Source organism: Furipterus horrens, unplaced genomic scaffold (assembly GCF_987537825.1).
Source record: "Furipterus horrens unplaced genomic scaffold, mFurHor1.1.pri manual_scaffold_3, whole genome shotgun sequence".
NCBI lineage: Eukaryota > Metazoa > Chordata > Mammalia > Chiroptera > Furipteridae > Furipterus > Furipterus horrens.
The window spans coordinates 33131572-33151577 of NW_028327173.1; the positions used below are offsets into that span (position 1 = coordinate 33131572).

The window sequence follows — 20006 nt, forward strand, 5'->3', positions numbered from 1 at the left end:
TTATCACATGTTCCAAACTTTTCATTCTCGCATTTATTAGGATGTAACCAAGCTGCTAAAACCTATGATCACTGCTTTACCAAAAGAGTGACAAAAGAAAAGTCAAAACAGCTGCAGCCAAAATAAAAAGAAATCACACTTACCAAACGCCCATAAATATGAACAAATAAATTGAACCATTACATACTGTAAATGACCTAACCTGAGTGCAGCACTTCCTTGAACTTATCAGACATTCAGTAATCACTGAGGTTGTAGAAAATTCCAGCTTTGGAGCAATTCCCTGTGAGTGGGGGAGAGGGTGTTATTAGACATTTCAATTTAAAAAAGATAATTTTAGTGACGAAAATATGACCTAAAGCAACAAGAGGTTGTCAAGGTTCAGCTGCTTCATTTGTTGGTTTGTTCTTCTTATCAAAGATAAAGACAACATAATATATAATGCTAAATGTGTGCTAGCAATGGTTTCATTGCCGATGGCTCACTTATGAGGTGATTATATTACTTTTAGGAAATACTTAATAGCTTTTTTTCACTTTCAAGTATTTTCTGTCAAATTCTTTTAAGATTTTTAAACTATGATACATTAAAGTCATAAATACATGAAAATACTTAATGGATTTCAGCCCTTTTCATTTTTACAACTGAAGACATATCTAACTACATAATAAATACTTTGGATAGTCTCATGTTAAAAAAAAAACAAAAAACAAAAAAAAACACAGCTCCCGGATATGCAGTTGTTGAAAACAGAGGAGAGATAAGTCTATCAATTCCTCCAACATTTTTTCCCATAATGTAGCTTACATTCAGATCTATGAATGAATCTTGCTTCTATGTCTTACAACACTTCAATCATCAGTTTGAACACTGTTTTGAGAAAAAGTGAAGACAAGTGGGAAAATTCAAAGGAACAATCACAAAGCACTTGAGAAAATATGTGGAAGCACCCTAAGTTATGCGTCCACCAAAACATTAAAAGACAATGCCTGTTCCCAGCACGGCGTCACTCTGACACAGCAGGAGCCGGCACCTACAAACCCAGCCTTGGACCTACTAAGTTTACAGTTTCAAACGTCACACCCGTTACAGAAAAACAAATCTGACTTGCCTAAAAATTAATTAAACAACTGCTTTTCAGCAAACATATCTACTATTAATGATCTCCACTATGCCTCTTTGTTAGTTTTCTATTGTGATAACATATAAAACATCAGTAAGCACTTATTATCTCACATAGTTTCTATGGGGAAGGAATCTGGCAGATGCTAAACTGAGTGGTTCTGGCTCAAAATCTCTCATGAGACTGCAGTCAAGATGTCACTCCGGCTGCAGTCATCTGAAGGCCCTGCTGGGGCGGGCGGGTCTGCTGCTAGAGAAGGCTCATTCACACAGCTTTCGCTGAAGCCCTCAGTTCTCTCCCAGCACTCAGCAAGGACTCAGCTTCTCATCAAATAAACCTCTCCCCAAGGCTGCTTGAGTGTCCTCATGACACGCAGCTAGTTCTCCTAAGGACAGTGACCCAAGAGCAAAGCCAGGAGCGAGCCATGGTCCTTTTGTAATGTGATCTCAGAAGCGTAACACCCATGCTTCTGTCATATTCTCTTCATCAGTCACTAGGTACAGCCCACAGATAAAGGAGTTGGGCTAACTTTTCAGTAGATGGGTACAAAAAATTCATGGACATGTATTAAAGCCACCACAGTCAACCCTCTGACCACAAACTACTTTTATTCTCTCATGTGTAAACTAAACTGAGAGAGAGAGAGAGAGAGAGAGAGAGAGAGAGAGAGAGAATGAACCATCCAAGGTTCCTGGCTCCACAATCTGGACTTTGCTTCCATCCTTTGAATTATTGTTCCTTTGTAATGAGAGGCAGACCATGTTTGGAAGTGCTCATGTTCTGAGCTTTGGTCCTGTAAATAGAATTTGAGGAGGCCAAAAGCCTCATTTTTTAGGTTTCTCTCCTTTTCAAACCAGGTTGGTGACGTTCCTGCCAATATAATGCCCTTAACAACATTTGGATCTCTCATGTAAGTCTTATTAGAGTTCACACTTATAGACAAAAGCCCTACTCTTCGCTACCATGGGCCTCTGAGATTGCTGCGGGATAATGCCCTTGAGCATTTTTGAAAACCTATGATTAATTGAATTATTTCCTGGGGCAACATCTTGGATCTTAGATTTTAATGAAGCATTTTATAGTCACACTATTGGTTTCACTGTCAGACCACAATTTACTGAAAGTGCCCTGGAATGATTTTCGCTCAGAAGACTGAATTGCAATTTACCATACTTGCCATTGGGAAAGGCTGGAAATCTTCAGAAACAGTAAATTCCAGCTCTTTTTTGTTTAACCACCTTTCCTTCAGTTTCTCTCTCCCCGCTCATATTTTTCCATAAGCAGCAAGGAGAAAGCACTCTGAAAGTATCCTTGTACAGACCACCCATTTCATTCGGTATTTTTCTACAGCCCACATTGCTGCAGGGGTCTGTGTTGTAACCCTTCTGCCTTTACATGACAAAACTTCCTTTTTCTCCTAGTTCCCAATAACATTTGCCTCACTTTCCTGCAAACATGCATCTGAGCTTCTTCAAGACTCTTGAATCTTTCACAAACACTCCAGCAAAGCTGTTCAGGTTCAGCCCTTTGCAGAAGGACATTCAGAGTTGCTTGAATGTCCTCATATATGCAAGTTGACTACCCACAGAGCAAGTGATACAAAATTGAATGCAAAGAGAAAGCCACAATGCATTCAATGACCTGGTCTAAAGTCTAATACTGTCGCTTCACCACATTATATCTGTTAGCATCATATTGTCCAGAGTTAGCTCTGCCTTTGCAAGAGAGGAGTGTCAAATCGTTTGTGGACATATTTTATAATTACAATAGCATCGACTGGAAATTATCACTTTACCCAACTCCATATACTGCTGGTCACATAGTAAATAATGTTTTAGTCATTATTTGTACTGATCTTTCAAAACCTGTTTGTATCAATTTAGATTCTCCAAAGAAACAGAACTAATAGGATATGTGTGTGTGCACAGAGAGGAGGGGGGGGGAGACTTTGTTTTAAGAAATTGTTTCTCACAATTGTGAGAGTGGTAAATCCAAAATCTGTAGGACAGACTAGCAGATTGTAAACTCAGGCAAAAGCTGATTTTGACTGAAAAATCTGTAAGCAAGCCAGCAGCCTGGGAACTCGGGCAGTGTCCCTTTATACTTAAGGAAACCTCAATTTTTGCTCTTTGAGCATTCAGTTAATTGGATGAGGTTTACCTACATTATCAAGGGTAATCTCCTAAACTTAAAGTCAACTAATTGTAAATATTAATCAACATCTACAAAAATCTTCACAACACCTAGACTAGTGTTTGACCAAACAACTGGGTGCCATAATCTAACCAAGTTGACACATAAAATTAACCATCACACCATCTCAAATGTCCCTTATGCTATAAAGTCTACAATAAGATAGAACTCATTCTTTCAATTCAATCAAGAGGCATTAAACTACCTACTCCAGGCAAATTACTGTGCTAAGAGTTAAATTCAAAAATGAGAAATCACAGATTCTGTATTTATGACGTTCGGTCTAAAGAAGGTACTATCCTCATCGCCGCCACCATCATGATCTCCAAAGCCATCACCATATCACTGGCATTCATCATCGTACAACCCTTTGATGTCTCTGTGTTACAGTGCTTTGCTCAAGCTCACTCAGGTAGTCTGTGGTTGCTGGGATTTAATCCCAGCTGTGATCTGAATCCTTGCCACAGTGATGGCTTCAGGAGGACAGCCTAAGACTCAGATGTCTATGTAGGCACAAGAATTCTGAGGGACGGCAGGCCACATTTTTTATCCCTAGGATTCTGACACCGATTTCAATGTGTGGGGTTTCCAATATCACCAAGCAATTCTCTGTGCCACCAGCTTGGTACCTTACAATTGAACTCAGTTTTGACACTACCTACATGGCGACAGCATCAGATCCCACAGATGATTCCCACAAGACTGTCTCCACCCCGCTTCAGATGCCCGTCGCTAGTTTAGTTTGTCACCTTTGCTTCTGACCTGTTGGCTATAAGCTGACGTTTCCCATGATCCCCTCCTCAGGTTCAAGTCATTGGCTGGAGTAGCTCACAGAACTCAGGATAACAGTTTCCTGTTTGCCATATTAAGGATACAGACTAACATCCAGATGGAAGATATGTGCAGGGCAAAGGATGTGGGAATGGACACAGACCTTCCCTGCCTTCTCTGGGCACATCACTCTTCCAGCACCTCTCTCCACATGTCACCAACCTGGAGGATCTCTGAACCCAGTACTTCTGGGTATTTATGGAGGCCTCACTACATAGGCATGATTGACTATATCATTGTCCATTGGTAACTAACACAATCTCCAGCCCCTCTACACTTTCTAGAAGTCCAGGGTAGGGCTGAGAGTCCTAACTCTCTAGTTACAAGGTTGGTTCCCTTGGCAACCAATCTGTACCTAAAAGGGGATAAGAACCAAATGTGTGTGTTTATTTATTATAAACCACAATACCACAGTCCCACTGCCCCAGATTAATTCTCACGCCTGCAGTAAAAACGCCAGATTTTCCTGCCCAGCTCCAGGTTCAGTGAAGCCACCATTCTCACCAGGCATGCAGGGTTTAGGAGCAGTCCCAGGCAAGAAGGCCACATACTCCTGCCATTTTTACTCAAAGCTTTAGCAATTATTCAAGCATAAACACTCTTAATTTGGCTTAATTGCCTTAACTGCCAGTCAGCTTCCATTGTCCTGAAAGTGTTTGTGACGATTTTGTCCAGTTTCATAGTTATTTTGTGTGGAGAGAGGAATTGGCCAAACTCTCTTCATATCACCATTACCAGAAAAAGATGAGATATGAAATGCCTTAGTAATGTAGTATGTTCTGAAATGTATGTTGTATGTAAGAATAACTGAATTAAATGAAGAAAGATAACTGTTAATGGTCCATACGCTTATGTTTATATTGCCAATTTGGTGGGCTATAAGATTTTAAAAGACCATGACTTAAAATCAGATAATTTTTTCATTGCAAGTTTCTAGACAGCTGCTAAAACACTCTTTGAAGACTTTCATAGTATAGAAGGTGACTAATGGATACTAAAAGTATCCCAAAGGAGGAATATTTTCATAGATTTGTTACTAGTTAACTTTTATATTTTCAGCAAGCACAAGTTGTTATTTCCTAGGATAGAGCATATCATAAACTTAGACCTACAGGGGAGATTACTTAATTCACCACGTTGGCTCATATATCACCCCAGTTCCCTTACTCAGACTATTCCAGTATTTTATAAAGTTAGTAATAAATGTCCAAATTATTTCATGCTAGATAATTTTTGCTACTTTCTTTTTTGAAACAGCAGAGGCTTTTCTCAGGTTCTCTAAGAGGAAGACATTTTCAGGGAAGAAAATATTTTGAAATCATCCAATGAAAACTGAAGGAAGTTGGAAGAATTTGGGGGAGTCTGCTGTCACAATGCAGCTTTCACTTTTAGGTGTATAAATATATATTTCCGTTACATGAACATATAATAATCTATCCAAACTCCTACTAATGAACACTTTAATTATTTCCACTTTTCACTATTATAAACAATGCAACAAATGAACATGCCTAAGAAGGCTCTCAGTATACCAGTGAAAACACAACTCGGACATATATGTCTAGAATGCCATGGGCTATGAGAATCTTTGCCTTTACTAGATAGTTCTTAATTGTAGTTATTCCCATTTACATGGCACAGCAGCCTGAGAAAGTTTCCTCTTTCACACTTTTGATATTGTCAAATTTATTAAATTTTATCATTTTTATGGCTGTAAAAATGAAATCATATGGTTGTTTTAATTTGGATTTTCTTAAATGTTAATGAGATTGAGCATCCTCCCAAAAGTTTATTGGTCATTCTTTGGAGAAAAATACAGAAAAGAGAGAGAGACACAAATAAAGATAGGGATGGTGGAGAGGAGCAGTAAGAGAAGTAAGGAAAGAAGAGAAATGTGAAAAACATAAGGCAAAATAGCACTCGTTAGTTTTGGGGTAGATACACGAGTTTTGCTGACTTATTCTCATTCAATTTCAGTATGTTTAAAACACTATGAAATTTTCAGAAAACTATTATGTTTAAACTAAATTAAACTTTGAATTAGTTCCTCACATTTCAGATATTGAGGGCTCTGTGGTGGTTTTAACCATGATCCTGCATCACAAATTAATTCAGAAAATAGTAAGCACTTACTCGAAGGCCAGAAATCCTCCTCATGGTAACCTGGCGGTTTGAGTCATGGTGCCCAGAAATTTGGTTTGGGCCCGGGAACATGAAATCCCGTGTATTTTCATCATATGTAGACAGTGTTTCACCCACTACAAGAGAGACACCCTGTGATTCAAATTATAACAAAATATTCTATTTAGAAACCAAATCATCAAGTACAATATATATAATGCCTGACACCTTACTGAAATACCTGATTCAGGGTCTTGGTTTTTTCTATGGAAGGAAAATGAAAGTTATGCTAAATGAATTAACACATTTTCTTATTCAAACATGTAGTGCACTCCACTCATTATCCATATCCCATTTTGTAGAAGAAGAAGGAATATTCCTCTAAATTTAGTGAGTACCTATGAGTTCCTTAAAAAAAAGTTTTTGTAAATGTATCAAGTTGCTACAACATTTAAATATCTGAAATTTAATTATAATTTTCACAAATTTTTCTATCTTCCATTTTTTTTCTACCTGCCATTATAAGGTATTAGGTTACATGCTGAAAAAAATACAAACATTTTTTGGAATTTGTGGTTATCTAAATTTGGTATATATTTAACATCTAAAAATTTTCAAATTACTGCTTTTCAATAAAATACAGCTCTATTTTTTCATATAAATAAGCACTTGATTAAGATAGATGTCTTCTATAATCACAGATGGCCATAACAGAAATAAAACTATCCTCCATATTTTAACTCTACTTATTCTAGGGATTTGTAATGTTTGCTAAATAGGTGTGGTCTTATTCTCCTCCACTCCCAGTAACAATCTGCACACAAAAAGAAAGATAACTGATGACTCCATCAACAAAGCATATAATTTTAGAAAAATCACAAAAACCTAACTGTCAATTTTTATGAATGTCAGAAAATATACTAGAATGAAACCAGGTTATTTTTCACTTTTATTTATTACTATTCATTCAATTTTAGAACAGTGTGTTCTAATGCCACTCACGTCAATCTTTCTCTATATGTTATTTTGGTCTATTGGCATTTTACACATAGTTGTCCATTACTAGAAACTCAAAATTGTTCTTAATTTGGGAAGAAAGGAAAAAGATGAAATATTTAAAAAGCATTTCATTGAAATTTGTTCACGTGTCAATTACTTTATCAAAATATAATACAGTACCTGGTGGAACTAGTTGAATCAACTCAAACAATGCTGTATCATCTGAAAGTTTAAAGAAAAATTTCTTAAGCAAATTAATGACAAACAAATGTTAGTTACTTTACCATAGAAGTATCTACAAGTCAAAGTAACTGCTGGGTACCCTACATATCACATATATTTATATCTTTGTATATTGTGTGTGTGTATGGTATGTTTTTATGGCTTTACTAATCTATAGTAGACATAAACCCTACAAACTCTCTGAAGTTTTCTTTGATTTTTAAGATTTTATTTTTTCTAGTACAGTTTTAGGTTTACAACACAATTGACAGGAAGGTACAGAGATTTCCCATAATATCCTCTGCCCCCAACTTGCATAACTTCCCCCACTATCAACATCATTCACAAGAATGGTGCTTTTTTACCAAGGATGAACCTACATTGCCATATCATAATCACCCAAAGTCCGTAGTTTGCCTTATGACGATTACTCTTGGTGTTTTATATTCTGTGGATTTGGACAAATGTATAATGAGATATTTCCATTATTATAATATCATACACAGTATTTTCACTGTCTTGAAAATTCTCTGGTCTCTGATAGCTTTTAGTAAGCTCATGAAGTAGAAGAACAAAAACTGGAGCATCGTGGCCTTGGGAAGAGATGGGAGGAAGGATCTGCAGATAAGAGACAATGGCCTGATTAACTGGATAGGCTATAGAACTGGATCTTAAAAAGATACACCACAAGAGTAAAGAGTAAACTAAGAATAGGTAGCCAATGTGATATATTGAATGTTTGTAGCCCCTAAAATTCATGTGTTGAAATCCTAACCCCCAATGTAATATTTGGAGTTCAGACCTTTGGGAGGTAATTGGGGCAAAGTCCTCAAATATGGATTAGTGTCCTTAGAGAAGAGACCCTAAAGAGCTTCCCTTCCACCATGTGAGAACACAGAGCAGATGGCCATGGATGAAGAGAAAAGGCAACCAAGACACAGAAACTACTGATGCCTTGATCTGGGTCTTTCTGGCCCCTAGAATTGTGAGAAATAAATTTCTATTGTTTAATAAGCCTCTCATTCTATGGTATTTGTTATAGCAACCCGAACATACTAATACAGCCAACTAGGAACTGAGGCCAAAATTTGAATCATACAAAAATCCTGTCTGAATTAAGGTGATTCAGAATTGCTAGTGCTCCCTAGTAATCTGCTAAAACAATCATAAGTCTGATCTGAAGGAAAATATCCTCATCTACAGTTTTGAATTACTTCTAAAATCTTTACATTCGAAGTCTGACACTCAATGAAAACCAACCAAGTAAATAGAAAAAATTAATTATTGGGACTAAAAACTAAGAGAAATAACAGATAATAAAAGCAGATAAACAGGAGATTCAGAAAAAAAGTTATCAGACTTAAAATATGTTTACATGCTCAATAAAATAAAGTGCAATTTGCATTTCTCTGATGATTAGTGACTTTGAGCATCTTTCCATATGGCTGTTGCCATGTATGTCCTCTTTGGAGAAATATCTATTCAGATCCTTTGCCCATTTTTTAATTGAACTGTATGGGTTTTGTCTTTTGTTTTTGCTTTTTTGGTGTGAGTTTGATAAGTTCTTATAAATTTTGGATATTAACCCCTTATCAGTATATCAGCAAATATGTTCTCCCTTTCAGTGGGTTGTCTTATTATTTTGTTGATGGTTTCCTTTGCTGTGCAAAAGCTTTGAGATATCACCTCACTGTGGTCAGAATGGCTATCATCAATAAGTCAACAAATGAGTGCTGGTGAGGATATGGAGAAAGGCGAATCCTTTTGCACTGTCAGTAGGAATGAAGATTGGCATAGTCATTTTTTGAGAAACCTCAAAAAATTAAAAATGGAACTGCCTTATGACCCAGTGATCCCACTTCTGGGAACTTATCTGAAGAAACCTGAAACACTAATTAGAAAGAACATAAGCACCCCTATGTTCACTGCAGTGTTATTTACAATCACCAAGATATGGAAGCAGCCCAAGCATCCATTAGTAGATGAGTGGATAAAACAACTATGGGACATTTACACAATGGAATGCTATTCAGACATAGAAAAGAAGAAGACTGTTCTGTTTGTCACGGCATGGATGGACCTGAAGAACATTAGGCTAAGTGAAATAAGCCAGTCAGAGAAAGACAAATACCATATGATTTCACTCATATGTGGAATTCAATGAACAAACTGAACTAACAAGAAAAATAAAAATGGACTCATAGATAGAGAGCAGGTTGACCGCTATTGTGGTGTGGGGGAGTTTAGGGGATGAATGGGTCAAGAAAAAAGAATTCATGGACATGGACAACAAGGTGGTGCTTGTGGGGAGAGGGAAGGATAAGGGGGGGAAATGGTAATGGAAAAATGCAACAAAAATAAATAAACAAGTAAATAAAATAAAACATGAAAAATAAAATAAAATGCAAGATTGAGAATGTTTAACAGAGAACTGGAAACAATTATAAACAACCAAATGGAAAATTTTTAACTTAAAAATAAAATAACACAAAATTAAACACAATGGATGAATTTATCATCAGATTACAAATGACTCAAGAGAGGTTTTTAGAATTGGAAGAGAGAAGCACAGAAAGTCAAAAGGATGAAGAACATAGGCAGGAGAAAAAAGGGATGGAGTAAAAGGATCTAACACTGTGTAATTGGATTTACAAAAGAAGGGAAAGAAACCACTCCTTTGAACAAAGAGTCTGTATTTTATTCATTTCTGAGTCCTCTATATTATCTCATAGTGACAGAGTCAGCACAGGCAATCAAGAAGTTTTTTAAAATGACATATCTTAATTTTAATCACAGGTCAGTGGATAAGCAACTTCTGTTTAAGTAGATTTTTCTATCACTGCTTGAATCACACAACATATTTCATGATACGTAATGGCTGTTTCTCATCTCATTACCAATAAATGGAAGAACAGAAAAAAACTGATGTTAAAGATGGTACTGAAATAAGAAATAGGCTCTTATGAAATTTGATCTATTGCACTTACAATAAATATAATACTTGGTCATAAAGGAAAGCCCTGTCTTTTAGAAAATATCTGAATATAAAATAAGATTTCATTAGAAATTAAACAAATTAAGCAAACAGGTTAAGCTCAGTGACATAATTTTCTGTACATACTAATACTATATTTTTCCTGAGGTCACTTATTCTGCAACTTCAACTATTTGAAAGACATGTTTACAAACAAACTAGAAAATACACTAAAATATATGGATCACCAATACAATAATATTATTTACTTTCATTTGGAGAATATCTTCTGTGTGTCTGGACTGAGCTCCTATAAGCTTCACACAAATTTTCAAAACAATTCTAACAGGTGATTATCTCCATTTTACAAATTAAAAAAATAAGGTTAAGGTTAGCAAAGATAATAACTTCCTGAGTTGAGATTTGAACTCAGCTATAACTAGCTGTCTTCAAGGCCTGAAATGCTTTCATTAACACTGCTGGAACTAAAAAGCAGTGATTTACAAAATAAATGTGATGTGAAGAAGTCATACTTTGAATGAGGAATAGAAAAAAGAGATAAGAGAGTAGCTAGATGGGGGCAAAGGTGAAACAGGGAATACTTATTTTTAAGATGGGAATGTATAGCACGGTTATATGGAGAGGGTGTAACAAGAGAGAAATTGAAGATACAGAGAAAAAAAATTAAAATACAATGACCAAGATACTAGAAATGACAAAAGATGGGTAAAGGAAACCAGTAGCCAACATAACTTTGAGCAGAACAGAGAAACTCGTCCTCTAAGACCAGGAGAGAGAAGATAAGAGTGTGTACTGATGTAGGTGACTTTTAGGGCAACGGTACAGTAAACTGAGGTGGATCACTACAATGGCCTCCATTTTTGTCAGCAAAGTAGGAAATAAAGTCATCTGTTATTCTTAAGAATGTAAACAAGAGACATCCGATAGGAAAAATGAATATGCTTAGAATATCCACACAACAAATTACAGAGGAAGTTCTCTAAGAGTAAAAGGACTGAGACATAACGCTGAGAAGCAACTTGTGGTGGCACCAACCTGAAATTCATGAGTCTGTCAGCAAAGCCAAACTCATGCTTACAAAACAGACGTTTGTCAAACACATCAAAACTGTAACCTACTATTTAAAAGATAATAAAGTAACACCAGAATTTGAAGAACTATATTAATCAAATTTAGAAAAATAAAACTGAGATAGTATAACTCAGGAAAAATGTAGAAATAGAGGAAGTAATTTCAAAAATGAATATTAAACTGTAACAAAAACAAATAAACACAACATATAATGCCTTAAAAAGAAATTTAACCAAAAATGGGATTTTTCTTAATGATAAAGAAACAAAAAGAAAAATTTAAATGAGAAAATAAAAATACTAAACAGGCAAGAGAGAGTCAACATTATAACAATAAAGCCTGATGAAGAAAACTAAGGTGAATGAAGAACATAAATACTCAATAGTATAGTTCAGGAAACTCTGCAGAAATAAAACCAAATGGAACCTACAAATGAAAGAGAACACATTATACCCAAAAATAACAAGCCATTAAAAAATAACTACTTCAGGACATATTCTAGTAAAATTATTAGACTGAAAAATATTTTAGGTAGCAAGCAAAAAAAAAACCTTATAAGTGAAAGAACTTTAAACTTTGAGAAAATGATTTAAATACTGGAGGGAGAATTGGGATTAAGTTAAGCAAAAACTAAAAAACTAAAACTATAAAAGTAAGCACAGGAGAAAAAATTATTAATTTAAGCAGAAAGCAAAATTCTTCCAGGACAGTAATCATAGTATGTATAACTCATGGTTCAGTTATAAATACATTTAACATGATCATAAAAATATAAAGCAAAATTATAATATATATTAAAAGGAAAGGAAGACAGAAAATGGGCATGTATATGTTTTGAGGGCAAGCGGAGAATTTACGAAAAGTATTTATATCCTCATTTTTCACTAGGAAAAGTAGTGATACCTAAAATTAAACATAAAAATGTTTCAAAGGCAATATAAGCATATTAGAGATAGGTAGATGAATACAAAGAAAAAATGAAAAGCAGTCCCTAGGGAGTGGGAAATGAGGAAGGAGAGGAAGGTTACAGGACTGCTGTTTTGGTAACAAGCATTGTATACTAAATATAACTCTTGATATAAAGAAAAATAATGTAATTCTATAACCAATTAAAAAATATTTAAGAAACAAATTTAAAAAGGTAAAATATCAGCATTTATATACATGTATGTGTGTATACACACACAACATACACATATATATATCTGGTCTAAGAGCAAGTCCTACAGAATATTAAAATTAATGCAAAAATTATTTCATAAAGAAAGGTGAAAGGCTAATCTAAAGCCAAGGAAGGAAATAGCCCTTTTATAAAATATCTAAGTAAAAGGACAATGTCCCACCCCAGCCAGAATCACTCTGGAAAAGGAATGTTGCTGGAAACCAAACTTAAGTAATGTAAATTACATCTACTGGAACATGTAATGGAATTAACCTCATTTTATAGTTGCCCTTCCTCTTGTAACTAAGTAATGGCAATTTTCTTCCCTCCTGTATAAAAATTTCATTTTCTTATACTTTCAGTGTGAGTTATAAAGTAAATGTACTGCAATACTCCTGAAATCCTAGTCATGTGTAGCAAATGAAAAGCTATAGGAAATACCTTAACAGAATGCCAGAATGCTGTTAACTCTGTATCAGCAAGAACAATTGCTATAATAATTTTTTCTAAACACCGATTTACCTGCCCTATCTACAAAGGTGAAGGTGAATTGGTTGGAATGCATTTGCCCTTGTACATTTAAAACATACAATAAAGATTAAGTTAAAAAACAAATAAAATAAAATAAAATTTGCATTCTAAGTCCTATAAGCTCTCCTGAGGATCCAGGCAAGGATACTCACACTCACAGACTTTGAGGATTTATTCACAGACTTTGAGGATTTATTCTCAGCCTTCAAATCTTCACCTGAAAGCATTTTTAAAAACCCAAACACCAGGAAAGCACTAATTCCCAGAAGCTGAAAAGCAGGGGCTCTAATGAAACTGCCATTTCCCCCTGTAGGCAAGAAAAAGCAATAGGAACACCTAGTAATCTACTGCGATATAAATAAAGATCATTATCTTCTCTTTATCCAAATGTTGAAGGGAATGAAGCCAGAGCAGCTATTATAAAATTCCAAATACAAAATATATTTGCTAATCAAAGGATTATAAGACTACAAATAGGTATCCCTCAATAGGATAGTTTCAACACTCATAAAAGTAATAATGAGAGGCAGTTATTATGATAGTTTATTTAACTCCTTGGATATCAAACATCTAGCATATAACATGTATTGCCATATACACTACAGATGCAGTAAACAAAACAGGAAAAGTCTCTGCTCTTATAAAATTGTCATTCTGAAGAAAGAAGATAAAAAATAAATAACAGTACTAGTAAGAAAAATAGGAGGACCATTCATCACTATTTGCCCTGAACAGTACCTTTTTACACTTGTTGTCTTGGTGGAAATATTAAAAGCATACAATATCCTGGTGTAGAAGACAGGATAACTCTTACAGATAATGGGATTGAGATTGAGACACTGAGCAAAAGGTGATGCTCTTTTAGATACACTGGTGAAAATAGGCTTCTTATTATGATGATAAATTTGAGCAGTGACTGGAAAGAAGTGAGGGAGCAAGCATTATGTTTATCTGTATGACCAGCTTTTCAGGCAGTATACTTCTATCAGTATACTGTGTGTGTGCATAGATGTGAGTGCAAGTATATAAGTGTGTGTGTATGTGTGTGTAGAAGAGAATCTAAACCTTCAGTGAGAAAGGATGAAAACCCAGTTTCAACAAAGAAGTAAAAAGTTTTCATTCCCTTTCTTAAAAATGGCTCACAGAGTATAGTTTTAGCTGTAATAATTTTATTCTGGTAAATTCCAGAATTAAATTCATATCCCTAAAGAGAATGTCTTCTCTGATTGTAAAATATCCCTATTGTGTCTTTAATATCATTAGCACTTAATATCATTTTCTATATCATAAATATACAAGGTCTGTCCTGTCCAGAAGATATCCCACCATGTAATATGAAGAAATAGAGACATTTATTGAAGATACAAGATACACACACACACACACACAAATAAAATGTATATATATATATATATATATATATATATATATATACATATATATATATACACACACACACATAACACAATGATGCCTCAGTCCCCTTCAAAGGCACCTTGTGACCTCACACAGTTGTCCCAATTGCCCACCATCAGCTGCCCCATCGTATTTTCCTGAATCTCATTGATGGTCTGAAATCTCTTCCCTTTCAAAGTTGATTTTAGTTTTGGGAAAAGTCGGAAGTTTCAGGGTGCCAAATCTGGGCTGTAGTGGGGCTGAGTCACCTGGGTGATTTGATGTTTTACTAAAACACTCTGCAGCAAACATGATGCCTGAGAAGGTGCATTGTTGTGATGAAGCTGCCATCACCAGCTGCCCATAGCTGCAGCCTTCTGAGCCATGTGAATAGTTTCCACAGAGGAATACTCAAGCTTATTGCAAAATGTGATGCAGATTTGTTGCTCTACTCGCTCAGTCCTTTTGAATGTGCCAGCCACCCAGTACACATGCTCACTCAATGGCATTTACCACCCCCACTGACTAGTACAGTGATGTCGTCATTGTTCAGACATACGCATTCCAGTCCACTCTCCTTGGCTGCCAGTTACATTGATGTCACAGAAACTGTTCTCGTTAATATTAACAATGGCTGGACACTTTCTGGACAGACCTCATATACTTCCCCAGCATGTTAGGTGATTCTGGGCCTCTGGAGTTTCCTTTAGGTGTGAAATGGAACTGGTAAGTTCTCCATTAATAATGATAGTATTGGGTTGGCTAAAAAGCCCATTTAGTTTTTTCTGTAAAATAAGACACATTTTTCATTTTCACCAATAACTTTATTGATTTGGATATTTTGAGTATGTCGACTATCTCCTGCATGGTATAACATCTATTGTTCTCAATTAATGTCTCGATTTGATTGCTATCAACTTCAACTGGTCTACCCCATGGTGGAGCATTGTCCAGCAAGAAATTTCCCACATGAAGGTTGGCAAAGCACTCTTGATATGTTTGAACAGTCACAGCAACTTTTCTAAACACTGAACAAATCTTCCATTGCATTTCAGTTGTGTTTTTTACCTTTCTTGAAATAATAAAACATAATATGCCAAAAATGTTGCTTATTTTCTTCCATCTTCAATATTGAAATGGCTAACAAAAATTTACCAATTTTGATGTTTGTTTTTTTAACGCACACTGATATGACAGCTGTCACAATACAATCTAACAAAATTGTTTCAAATGAGGCTAAGGACAACTAAGAACTGCTAGAGCCATCTTACAGGAAAAAAAGAAAAAGAACTTTGTGGCCAAGCCAATAATAACAAACCAGCAATAGTAATAAACAAGGTATATTTTTAAGTGTTTACTGTGTGCCAAGGACCATTGTAAGCACTTTATCTGAAGTTACTCAAGTACTATTTATCAGACTGTCCAATTAAGGGGATCCTAGAATCTCCCTGAGCATTTGGACCACACTCAATTTGCTTTTAGATAACACATTCTTAGTTAATGAATTTTGGATTTTAGACTGTCAGACAAACAAGCACACATTAGTTTTGTATGTTATACATGGGAAATGATATATGTAACTCACAATACTTATAGAGAATAGGTAAGTGGAAATTCTGGAAGAATCCACATTGAGTCAGTGTTTCCTTACAAGAAATGCTTCCCTTTGCACTCACTGACATAAAGCCTGCTTTCCTTCTTATTTAAAGGGGCTGTTTCTACCATTGCTATCATCACTCACTGTTTGAAAGCTCAGTACTATAGAGGTTCATTGTAGGAACATCTATGAGCTATCTCCATACCACAGAATCCCTTTTTATCTCCTTCCACTAGAGACCTATGTGGTTCTAACAAAGGTGACATATGTACCACCTGAAACAAAGGAAGACACGTTCAAGCTAAGCCAACAGCATGCTATTCAATACGTCCCCTAGCTTACTGTGATTAGAATAAATCTGAAGACCTGATGAAAGTCATGGAACACAGACCTCTTATTTTTAGAACATGATAGGGAGATATGTGACCTGAAACTGCTGTAATTTTGCTACCATGAATTTTTACCACCATAAATGATGTTAAGATTGAGGAAGCTACAATTAAATGTATCAGTCTGGGTCCAATTAGGAGAGAGAAACCACACTGGGAAAGTTTAATATAAAGAACTATTAACTATAAGGGGGGGGGGGGGTTAAAGTAATGAGGGACAGTCTAGGAAGATGTAAAGGGAACTTAAGAGAACACAGGAGCAGCTGTCAGTCCTAGGGCTCAGCCAGAGCCCAGGAGGAAGAGCTCTCCCCAAGCTCTCATCCCCAGTGCTGAGATCCAGAACTTCTAGAGAGGACAGCCTTGGCTCAGCGAGAGAGAGAAGCTGCTCTGGTGCCCTGCCAGTAGAACTTACTGGAAGCCCGCCTTCTAGAACTTGCCACAAACCATTCCTCTAAGTTGCCAGGGAGGCGCTTCACCAGAGGCACTTGACTACAACCCCCCCCCCAGGGGGACAGTTAAGGGAAGCCGCTGTTGGTCACCACGTATGGAAATATCTGGGCACCAGAGAGGCTGCAAGAGCCACAGAAGTCCGGTCCTGGGGAAAAACAGGCACCGTGCAGGAGCCTGCCAGGCAGGCACGCCCACATCTGGAAGCAAACTCTTTCCCTCTGCAATGTTACTCCAGGGCCCTCTACTCACGAAGCTTCAGTGCCAGCTGGAAAGAAACAAATGTTCAAAGAGCCAGATCAACTGTCACAGATTAGGCAGAAAGATTGAATTGGAACAGTGGGGTAGTGAATCAATAAACAGCACATTATATGAAGCACACACTGATAAAAATGAAAGGAGAAACAGAAAATTCAGTAATTACAGTTGAACATTCAAATGCCCTTCTCTCAGTAATTGATTAAACAACCAGACCTCTTCTAGCCCTCAAGAAATAAAATCAGCAAGAATGCAGAACACCTGAACATTATCAACTAACTTGACCAAGTGACAGAAATAGATTGATATAGAATAATTGAACCAACGAGACCAAAATACTCATTCTTTTCAAGTGTATTTAGAATATTTTCAGAAAAAAATCATGCACGAAGTAGGTAGAAGAAAGGAATAATAAGGACTGAAATTATAATCAATAAAATAGAAAAGAGGAAAATAAAAAAAATCATTGAAATAAAAAATTAATTCTCAGAAAATATGAACAAAATTGATAAATCTTTAGGCCAACCATCCAAGAAAAGAAAAAAGAGAAAACACCAATTACCCAAGTCAGGAATGAAAGAAGGGACACATCACTACTCAACCTCAAAAAATCAAAAGAACCATAAAGGAAAAGTATGAACAACTTTAAGCAAACAAAGTAAACATCTTAGATGAAATACATGCATTTCTAGAATGACAAATATCAGAGTTAACGCAAGAAGAAATATGTATATATACATACATACATATCTCAATAATCTTATACAGTAATTTTACCCTCCCCCACAAAAAGCACAGGTCCAGATGTCTTCACTGGCACAAATACGTAAAGCTGAAATAATATTAATCTTACATAACTTTTCCAGAAAATGAAGAAAGAAGGGACATTTCTCAATTGGTTTTTTGAGGCCAGTATTACCATAATATCAGAGCATGACAAAGAGCCTACAAAACTACAAGCCAATGTTCCTCATAAATAAATACAAAAATCATTTAAAATATTAGCACACTGAACCCAGGAAAATATAAAAAGAGTTATATACCATGACCAACTAGGATTTATCCCAGGAGTAAAATGTTAGTTTAATACTAGAAAATCCATAATGTGATAAACCATATTTATAAAACAAAGAAGAAAAAAGCACATGATCATCTTAACACAGAAAAAGCCTATGACAAAAATAATACCCATGCATGATAAAAACTTTCAACCAGTTAGATTTCTTCTTCTATTAATAGATCTCCTGTTAAAGAGCATCTACAATAAAAACCATAGCTAACATCATATTTAATATAAAGAATTTTTTTCCTGACATCAGAAACAAGTCAAGAATGTTTGCTTTCACCACTTCTTTTTAACACTATACTGAAGGCTCAAGCCAGGGAGTAAGGCAAGAAAAATATTAAAAGCATATAGATTGGAAAGGGAAAAAGTAAAATTGCTTTTATTCTCAGACCATATAATTCTGTATATAAAATTAATCTATAAAATATCAACAACAACAACAAAAACTCTACCTGAACTTAAAACAAGTTGAGACAGGTTCAAAGTTCAATATCAATACATACGATCGATTTTATTTCTATAAAATAGCAAATAAGAATTCAAAAAAAAAATTTTAAATACAACTCTATTCATAACAGTATCAAAACTAAAATACAAATAAATTTAAAAAGAGAAATGTATAACCTGCATACTGAAAACTACAAAACATTGCTTAAAGAAATTAATAATCAGCTCAAAAAATGAACAAACCATGTTCACGGATTAGAGAGATGATAGTTTATGAAGGCGATTCCCCCAAACCTTATCTCTAGATTTTACATTATTTCTACCAACAATATTCCTATTCAGTACTCCTCCTACCAAATTTCCATCAAGCTTTTAGGCAGAAATTGATAAACTGACTCTAGGATAGCCATACAATGAACAGAACAGACTAGAGAGTCCTGAAGTAACACCTTACATTTCGAGTCCGTTGGTTTTCATGTAAGGTGCAAAGGCAAGTAAACAGGGGAAAGGGTAGGTTCTTCAACAAATGCAGTTGGGACAACTGGGTAGCCATCTATCAAAAGACAGTGGTGGGGAAGGACAGAGGGAGGAAGAAAAGAAGATTAGCCTTGACTTTTACCACTCACCATACACAAAAATTAACTCAAAATGGATCACAGAACTAAATGTAAGGAATAAAACTATAAAATCACCAGAAAAAAAGAAAGGAGAAAAATTTAGTGACCTTGGGTTAAACAAAGATCTAGTTCATAGACATGACACCAAAAACATGATCCATTAAAAAATTGATACATTGGCCTTTGTAACTTATTCTTCAAAAGATACCATTAAAAGAATAAGAAGAGAAGCCACAGACTGGGAGAAAATGTTTGCAAATCATATATCTGATAAAGGACTTACATTTAGAATATTTTTAAAAAAGAATAAAACCTTGCAATTCAATAAGATACAACACCCAATTTAAGAATGGGTGAAGGATTTGAATATAGCATTTTACAAGAAAAAAATTATATAAATACCTAACAACCACATGGAAAGACGCTCAACATCATTTTGTCATTATTGAAATACAAGATAGCACTACACACCCATTAAAATGGCTAGATTCTAAAAGACTGAGAATACCAAGTCTTGGGGATGACATGGAAAAACTGAAACC

At 35.4% G+C, this 20006-nt stretch overlaps 1 protein-coding gene across 4 annotated transcripts in view; it reads right to left on the reverse strand.

Annotated features, from left to right (window-relative positions):
* The window catches only part of SPATA6 (spermatogenesis associated 6), an 87991-nt gene that overhangs the window by 48893 nt on the left and 19092 nt on the right, over positions 1-20006 (reverse strand). For all 4 annotated transcript variants that reach the window (XM_090271621.1, XM_090271619.1, XM_090271620.1 and 1 more), the window contains exons 4-6: positions 7448-7489; positions 6281-6405; positions 203-283 (exon numbers count right to left, since the gene is read on the reverse strand). In XM_090271621.1, the coding sequence (XP_090127747.1) occupies positions 203-283; positions 6281-6405; positions 7448-7489 (248 nt within the window). The remainder of the gene's footprint in view (positions 1-202; positions 284-6280; positions 6406-7447; positions 7490-20006) is intronic.